Below are 9630 nucleotides of genomic sequence, written 5' to 3'. Positions count from 1 at the left end.
AAGTGGACCAAAAAAAAAAAACTTAAAACACAAAACTAAATCGCATCAACCTAAAATAAAGTTCTAAATAACATAAATATTTATCAACCTAAAACAAATTTGCAAGAAAAATTAAAAAGTCCACCCAAAAATTGAGAGAGAAATAACATTTTTTACGAGGAAAAATTATACATAGAATGGAAAAGTGAATGGCAAATTTATGGTCAGAGGAGGATAATAAGAAGAAACAAAATAAATGAATATAAATCGAACACACAAATCGTCAACAAAGAGGGGAAGATTTACTGGAAAAGCTTGGAGAATGGTAGGTATTACTCTATCGTCACAACAACAGAAGGTCAAAATCGTCTTGATCTTGAGAAAGCAAGGTTGGTGATGAATTTTAGTGGGAAGATAGAGTATTGGGAACAGAGCACAAACGGGACTTGGTCGTTGTTTGCTGTGAATCCGAGTGACAATTTTAGTGTGTACAATTTTTGTGGAAAATTTGGTAGCTGTAATTTAAACGATAATAAATTGCCATGCAAATGTTTGCCAGGGTTCATGCCCCATGTCCCTCAGAAGTGGTATTCTGGAGATTTTTCGGATGGGTGCACCAAAAATTTGATGTCTTGTGGCGATACCTTCTTGAACTTAAAGATGATGAATATAGGCAGAAAACCAGAACAAAGTCATCAGGTCGGAAACGAAACAGAATGCAAAGAATTGTGCCTTAAAAACTGCGACTGCTCTTATACATATGATGAAAAGTCATGCTTGATTTGGACGCAGGAGCTAGTTAATCTTCAAGAGGAGTATGTTGAAGGTTATAACCTCTCCATCCGTGTAGCAATTTCGGATATAGGTAATGTACTAACTGGTCGATTTTACATAAATTGCTTAGATTTACTAACGTACTATTTTACTAAAGGAAATTTAGATAGCGTCTTGAATATGAAGTAGAAAGTTTAGAAATCTTGCCAGCTGTTTATAGTCCAAGCCAAAGTCTATACAAAATGTTAAAGAAACAGCCACTCCCTTAAGATACTGGATACAATAATAGTACTAACAACTTAGTAACTTTATTTATAATGAATTTGACAAGGAGCATGGTTCTACATAATAACCAAAATCTTGTTGAAAGTTCAAAAACGTGTACAAAAACACCTTTGAACGTTTAGACCCCCAAATAATAACTTAATCAATTCAAGCAATATGTCAAACAACTAGTGTGCGGAAACTTAACATATGCTATCAAACGAAATTGATTAAATACTATCTAAGCCATAACAGATTAATATCCACAGCAGATAAATAAAAAGGCAAAGATAGAGAGGAAGGAAGATGCAAACACAAAGATAACACGCGATGTGTTATCGAAGAAGAAACCGAAGCCCTCGGCGAAAAACCTCTCCGCCGCCCTCCAAGCGGTAATCAATCCATTAGAAAATATAGTTGGGATACAAGGACAGCAATAGACCTCCAAGCCTAATCTACCCAGTGCACCTAAGCCCTCCAAGCTTCTTGCTCCAACGAGGTTGCGCCGAACCTTTTTCTTTTCTAGCTTCCCGGGTTCCGCTACTAGACCGTAGCATCAACCAATGAAGATTGGTTCCTTCCTAACTGCTTCCCAGAAATCCAAACAGCAGACTCACAAAGATGATGATGGTGAGAACCTGGTTTGGTATAAAGCCTCTCAAGGATTTGACAATGGAGAGGAAGAGAGTTGAGGAATTTGAAGAGTCTCTAAGGTATAGATTGTGTGTGAATCAATCTAGTTTTTCTCTAGGGTTTCTCTCTCAAAATTCTCTCTGGAAGCTCTCTTTCAATCGTGGGTAATAGGGGTATTTATACTGGAGTGAGAGGAATGTGAAACGTCAGGTTTTTACAAAACAGGGGTGGCTCGCGGCTTGACCTCGCGGCTTGACTAAGTCGCGAGATCCAGTCGCGAGATAACCGTATGGCCAGTTGTCCTGTTTTGTCCTATAGTGCTCCAGCTAGCATGACTGTTCATCTTCCAGCATGCTTGGCACGTGTGCAGCTTCTGGCGGCTTGCAGCCGCGAGTCACCCGCGAGTCCCAGCCGCGACACTCTATTTTCTTGCACACTCTTGAGCAAACTTCACTCTATCTCACTCACTACCCTTACATCAAACCCACCTAAATACAGGTTACTAAATGCTGAATTACAAGCAAATTTGGCACGGAATAAAGCCAATAAGATGGTTGAATAAATTCAACCTTACACTTGTCAAGGTGAGCCGATAATTGAAAATATCAATTATCTTTACTGAACAAAAATAAAATGTTAACCTTGTCTCTGTATATTATAAACTCTCAACCATGGCCCATGGGATGATGGGCTGTCGGTTTGTGGACAGATGGATTTGCAATGATAGGAAATTTCATTACATGTATATAAGGCCAAGTCCTATTTGTTTGATTTTATTCACTATTTGAAACTTGATATTTCTGCAGAACCAACTGTACAAAATTGTGAGCCTTGTGGCACAAACATGATCCCTTATCCACTTAGCACTAGCTCAAATTGTGGTGATCCTATGTACTTCAGCTTCAATTGCAACACTACCTCTGGCCAGGTTAGCTTCAAGGCCCTCGGTGGGACATATCGAGTCGCTAGTATCTATCAAAATACATCAAAGTTTTTTATACAAGTCATGGATGTAGGAAGTTTGCGGCTAAACCAGTCATTGCCATTTAATCTAACTACTCCAAGAAACTCTAGTTCTAATGTTTCATCTAGAGTTACAGATGATGTTGAGATTGTTTGGGAGCCACCACTGGAGCCACTCTGTAATTTACCTGCAGATTGCAAGGATTGACCACATTCAACTTGCAAATCAGCAATTGATGGGAAGAGGAGGTGCCTTTGCACCAAAAGCTTTCGATGGGATGGCACAAAGTTAAGTTGTACGCAAGGTTAGGATTCTATATCATGTGCATATTGCAAATTAAAATTACTTTATTACAAATAAAGATTTAATGTTGCCCCAGCTGAGATTTTTTATTTTCTTCCTTTACTAACTGTGATAATGGTTGCTTCAGTGATTTAGCACAATGTTAGGACCTTGTGTATTTAGATAAGGACTGATTTTCAGGGGTTTTTCTTTTACTTACTTACGTGTAACGATTCTAATTTCAGTTGAACATTGGTTTGATGTGTCCATCATATTCCTAGAGGTACAATACTTCCATGACTTTATGCATGCAGGGTCCTCTTCTGAAAGGGTTGTGTTAGAAGGATACATGTTTACGTGGGTTGAAAAGTGTCCACCCATTTTAACACACTTCATCATCACCCACTCTGCATATTCCAATGAATATTTCGCCGTACGATATGTGGGTTTCTCTTTTTTCTTTCTTTTGTCAGGGTCACATGGGAACATTTCAACACACTTCATCATTCCAAAAGGAACTCGAGTTCCAAGTTAACCTTTCACAAATTTCACTTTCCAAAAATTGGTAGTTTTCAAACAATCGTAAAACTCTAGTAAAACGCTAATTTAAATTTGAGTTTTAAAAAAGTGATAGTTTGCAAACATAGGTAATACTATGGCAAAACACTAATTTTGAGAAATAGTGATATTGGGCTATTTTTGTCGCAACCTCTTTCAGTTAAACAGTGAAATTTGATGACCAAGAAGTCTTTGCGTCAATAAGCAAGAACATCAAGGGCATTTTCGTAACAAGAAAGCCAAAACAGCCGAAATTGCTGCAATTGGATGATCAGAAAAATTTCAAAACTAGTTTCAATGATAAAAAATCGAACTTTTGTATCATGTCTTCTGCTGCCTTTTCGGAATTGAGAATTCCTGACTTTGTTCCTGCATGACAGTATGCTGGCTTGCCTTTGAAGAATTGAGAATTCCTTAATCAAAATTATTTTCAATAATTTTGTTTACTTGACATATCATGTTATCTATGAAGCATGCTTATCGAAAGAACTGGGTCCACTACTTTAGCGATTTTTATTTTGTTCTTGCTTTGTTGTGCAAAGTAGGTAAGGTTTCAAAAGAAAACAATTAAAGGAAAAGGAAAAAAGAAGGGATTCAAATCAAACAGTTAAAAGTGTTTCAATTTGCATACTTTTATGGCAACCTCTTTCAGTTAGACAGTGAAATTTGATGACCAAGAAGTCTTTGCGTCAATAAGCAAGAACATGAGGGCATTTTCGTACCAAGAAAGCCAAAACAGCAGAAATTGCTGCAATTAGATGATCAGAAACCACACCGACGCTGTGCTTCTCACAACAAAGAAAATTCTGCTTGTGCGTGAGCTGTTTTTCATTTTGGTAACAGAAAGTTGAAAAATGAAAATGGGAGCAATCACCGTGATTAAGGGATGGTCCGCAAACTGCATGCTGTGTTCCATGTTCATCTTGTACATACCAGTACTGATGTGTTCCTTTCATGTTTATTGCGCTGATATAGTTTCTTTGAGGTATGACGAGTGTATTAGAGACGGTGGAGAAACTCTGGTTTCGCCTGGAAGAAAGTTTGAATTAGGATTCTTTAGTCCTGCTGGAAGTTCTGGCGACAAAAGATATGTTGGAATATGGTACATGTGGGATAAGCGAACAGTTGTATGGGTTGCCAATCGAGATGACCCGCTTATCAATACTACTACTGGAGCTTTCGGATTTGCAAAAGATGGCAATCTTCAGGTGTTGGATACGAGTAGTGGGAAGGTACATTGGTATTCGGAAGTTGATAGTTATTATTGTGATCCGTGTACAAGTACAGACTGGATTCTGAATCTTACGGATTCTGGAAACCTGGTGCTATTCGATAATGAGACAAGTCTATGGGAGAGCTTTAATAATCCAACTGATACATTTCTCCCAAACATGACTATGGATCGATACCCGAAGTTGAATTTGACTTCTTGGAAAGACCGTGATGATCCTGGAACCGGGAACTTCACGTTTATGCTAGATACAGTAGGAAATCCGAACACACAAATCATCAACAAAGAGGGGACGATTTACTGGAAAAGCTCGGAGAATGGTCCGTATTACTCTATCGTCTCAACAGAAGGTCAATATCGTTCTAGTTTTGAGGATGCAAGGTTGGTGATGAATTATAGTGGGAAGATAGAGTATTGGACACAGATCACAAACGGGACATGGTCGTTGTCATCTGCGTATCCGAGTGATAATTGTAGTGTGTACAATTTTTGTGGAAATTATGGTAGCTGTAATTTAAACAATAAATTGGCATGCAAATGTTTGCCAGGGTTCAAGCCCTATGTCGCTCAGAAGTGGCATTCTGGTGATTTTTCAGATGGGTGCACCAGAAATTCGATGTCCTGTGGCGACACCTTCTTAAACTTAAAGATGATGAAAACAAGGGGAAAACCAGAACAAAGGTATCATGTCGGAAACGAAACAGAATGCAAAGAGTTGTGCCTTAAACACTGCGACTGCAAGTCTTATTCATATAATCAATACTCAGAAATGGCATGCTGGATTTGGAAGCAGGACTTAGTTGGTCTTCAAGAGGAGTATGTTGATGGTTATAACCTCTCCATCCGCGTAGCAATTTCGGATATAGGTACTGTACTAACTGGTCGATTTTACATAAATTTGCTTGAATTTACTAACGTAGTATTGTACTTTTAGGAAATTTAGAAAGCGTCTTGAATATGAAGTAGAAAGTTTAGAAACCCTGCCAGCTGTTTATAGTCCAAACCCAAGTCTATACAAAATGTTAAAGAAACAGCCACTCTCTTGAGATGCTGGACACAATAATAGTACTAACAACTTAGTAACTTTATTTGTAATGAATTTGACAAGGAGCATGGTTCTACATAATAAACATTTTTTTTTCCAATATGAGCCAATAATTGAAAATATCAATTATCTTTACTGAACAAAAATAAAACGTTAACCTTTTCTCTGTATATGATAAACTCTCAACCATGGCCAATGGGATGACGGGCTGTCGGTTTGTGGACAGATGGATTTGCAATGATAGGCAATTTCATTATATGTATATAGGCCAAGTCCTATTTGTTTTGAGTTTATTCACTAATTGAAACTTGATATTTCTGCAGAACCAACCGTACAAAATTGTAAGCCTTGTGGCACAAACATGATCCCTTATCCACTTAGCACTAGCTCAAATTGTGGTGATCCTATGTACTTCAGTTTCAATTGCAACACCTCTGGTCAGGTTAGCTTCAAGGCCCCAAGTGGGACATATCGAGTCAGTAGTATCAATCAAAATACATCAAAGTTTTTTATCCAAGTCAAGGATGTTGGAAGTTTGCGGCTAAACCAGTCATTGCCATTTAATCTAACTACTCCAAGAAACTCCAGTTCTAATGTTTCATCTAGAGTTACAGATGATGTTGAGATTGTTTGGGAGCCACCTCTGGAGCCAATCTGTAATTTATCTGCAGATTGCTGGGATTGGCCACATTCAACTTGCAAATCAGCAATTGATGGGAAGAGGAGGTGCCTTTGCACCAAAAGCTTTCAATGGGATGGCACAAACTTAAGCTGTACACAAGGTTGGGATTCTATATCATGTGCATATTGCATATTGCAAATTAAAATTACTTTATAACAAATAAGGATTTGGTTAATGTTGCCCCAGCTGACATTTTTTATTTTCTTCCTTTACTAACTGTGATAATGGTTGCTTTAGTGATTTAGCACAATATTAGGACCTTGTGTATTTAGCTAAGGACTGATTTTCAGGGGTTTTTCTTTTACTTACGTGTGACGATTCTAATTTTACCTCCAATGTTGGCAAGTCTTTCCTAAAATTTGAAAAATCGTCTACAGCAAAGTCAATGTGATCATTACCGAGTCATATATTGTTATAGTCTGTATTTTGTATAACAATAAATATTTTTGTTTCACAAATTGATGAAAACATACATCCTTTAACGTCACTAATTATCATTTAATTATATCATTTGAGCCTATTCACTACTGTAACTAAACATGATGCGAGAGATTTCTATTTAAATTCTATACACTGAAATATGACTAGTCATCTTTCTTTGTTGTAGTTTCTTCACCATCAGAAAAAGGAATGATATTACTTCTGATTGTTGGAATAACTAGTGTGATTGTTCTGTGCGCCATTATTTTTATCTACATATGGAGAAGAAAGATGACCAAGAGACAAGGTAAGCACTTTGCAAAAAGCGTACTATGCACGTTGATTTTTTATTTTGGGTTATATTGAGTCATAAAAAAACCTGTTACAAGTTCTTCCATTTAATTAACATGTGAACTAAGATAGATTAGTGTCTTCTGAATTTAGAAAATAGACAAATTGATCAAAGAAATCGAGTACAACGCATGTTATATAGTGAAAGCTATGTCCAAGGCTTGATTGATTCAGGCGAGTTCCAAGAAGAAGATGAGAAAGGAATAGATGTACCCTTTTATGATTTGGAAAGCATACGAGTTGCTACTAATAACTTCTCAGATGAAAACAAACTTGGACAAGGAGGCTATGGGCCTGTTTACAAGGTAATCTCAGCAACATTTAGGGGTCATTAATGTACATGTCAACTAGCACTTGGTTAATGGTAATATTGTGTATTGGGAATTTTGGTCCCAGGGTAAGCTTTCAAATGGTCAAGAAATTGCAGTAAAGAGGCTTTCAAGTGTTTCAGGCCAAGGTTTACAAGAATTTAAGAATGAGGTGGTATTGATTGCAAAACTTCAACACCGGAACCTTGTCAGACTCTATGGATATTGCATAAAAGGGAATGAAAAGATTCTAATTTATGAGTACATGGCTAACAAAAGTTTAGACTTTTTCATATTTGGTTGGCTTCTAAACCTATTTCCTATATGTACTATCCATATTATGTTGATATTATTTCTTATTTTAGTTGCTAAAATTATTTTTACAAATGTGAAATGGAATTATGGAAACACACAAGATCAAAAGCAAAGCATATTTTTGGACTGGGAGATGCGTTTCAACATCATTTTTGGAATTGCTCGAGGGCTTCTTTATCTTCACCAAGACTCTAGATTAAGGATCATTCATAGAGATTTGAAAACCAGTAATGTTCTTCTAGACCATGAAATGAACCCCAAAATATCTGATTTTGGATTGGCAAGGATTGTTGGTGGCACACAAACGGAGGCAAACACAACAAAAGTAGCTGGAACTTAGTATGTTTCCTATACACAAAATGATTGTTGTAGTTGATTATTTATATATTAATGCAAATCTTCATTCCACTAACTTGTTTTAGACAGTATGCAAAAAAAAGTGTCTTGCTAATATCATAATTTATACAACTGTTGTGATGTAGTGGCTATATGTCTCCGGAGTATGCATTAGATGGAATCTTCTCAATCAAATCCGATGTATTTAGTTTTGGTGTAGTTTTACTTGAGATCATAAGTGGAAAGAAGAACACAGGTTTTTATCAGTCAAAACAAGCAATGAGCCTTCTAAGTTATGTAAGTGTGTTGAATTTTCATAACCATCTTCATTCTCATCATATTTTGTTTAATAACCTACACTTTGGTAATTTCTTACTTCATACCAATATTTGTTTACTGTCATAGGCATGGAGATTGTGGACCGATGACAAGCTGTTGGATTTAATGGACGAGACCCTACGAGATACTTGCATTGCAGATCAGTTTGTGAAGTGCCTAAATATTGGTCTCTTATGTGTACAACATGACCCAAGTGATCGCCCCACCATGTCAATTATTATCAAGATGCTTGATGGTGAAACTGCGAACCTTCCAACTCCCAAACAACCAGCCTTTTCCATAAGGAGAGACCAATCCAGCTCAATTTCTTCTAGTAGACCGGAATCGAATAATGAATTAACAAGTAGTCTAGAACTAGAAGGACGATGATGCATGGTTACGGTTCTTATGAATCTTGTCATGCTCTTTACAATTCCTTTTGCAATCTACAAGGAGATAATGTAAATATTTTTCCTTAATTAATTCCGTTTCTGGATAGTTCAGGTAACTATAAATCCTTTCCCATGTTTGTTGCAGTGGTGTTTTGAATTTGAACGGATAAAATTTGAAATGTCTTAAATTGTGGTTGGACTATTGCTATTTTAAAGAACTTCTTGTATGTTTTAGAAGACAAGAATTAACACAATTCTTGTATTTATATTTTCTATTAAATTCTGTACGTTTTTAGACTCCTTAAAACACAACCAGATTAACCTAGGTAATTAGCCAAGTGATACTTAGTCAAATTAACAAATCTAGGTTAACACAAATATATCATATCAATGTAAAGTGCGAAAAATAAAAAATACAAAGATATGATGACCCAGGAAACCAAACTGGTAAAAACTTGATGAGGATTTAACCTAACTATCCTCAAGGTAAACTTGAAATCACTATAAAAGAATTGAAGTTTATACAATAGCAACTTAGACCACTAACATTCTATTGTTACCTCGAGTAGGAAACTTACTATCATGACCACGTAATAGCTCCGAGTTCACGAACTACTTTTTTCTTGGATTCCCAGCAATTACAAGCACTCCCACTTGTGTATCTTTAAGCTCTTATTGCAGCAACTGAATCGATCACCAAGTTTTTGACATAATCTTGAAACTTGGAAACCCTAAGTATGTGTGAAGGTAAATACCTCTTGATCTCACAAAAGATTCA

At 36.6% G+C, this 9630-nt stretch overlaps 1 protein-coding gene across 1 annotated transcript; it reads left to right on the top strand.

Annotated features, from left to right (window-relative positions):
• The first annotated feature begins 294 nt into the window (after positions 1-294).
• LOC115955218 (G-type lectin S-receptor-like serine/threonine-protein kinase At4g03230) lies at positions 295-9057 on the top strand. The gene is made up of 10 exons (XM_031073283.1): positions 295-844; positions 2457-2918; positions 3615-5551; positions 6054-6512; positions 7020-7139; positions 7277-7488; positions 7580-7790; positions 7908-8145; positions 8289-8439; positions 8548-9057. Exons 3-10 carry the CDS (start codon positions 4309-4311, stop codon positions 8848-8850), a joined length of 2937 nt encoding a protein of 978 aa, XP_030929143.1. The 5' UTR covers positions 295-844; positions 2457-2918; positions 3615-4308; the 3' UTR covers positions 8851-9057.
• The last annotated feature ends 573 nt before the right edge of the window (positions 9058-9630 follow it).

Source organism: Quercus lobata, chromosome 8 (assembly GCF_001633185.2).
Source record: "Quercus lobata isolate SW786 chromosome 8, ValleyOak3.0 Primary Assembly, whole genome shotgun sequence".
Lineage (NCBI taxonomy): Eukaryota > Viridiplantae > Streptophyta > Magnoliopsida > Fagales > Fagaceae > Quercus > Quercus lobata.
The sequence above is the reverse complement of the archived record's forward strand: the minus strand, read 5'-3'. Positions and strand labels throughout refer to the sequence as shown.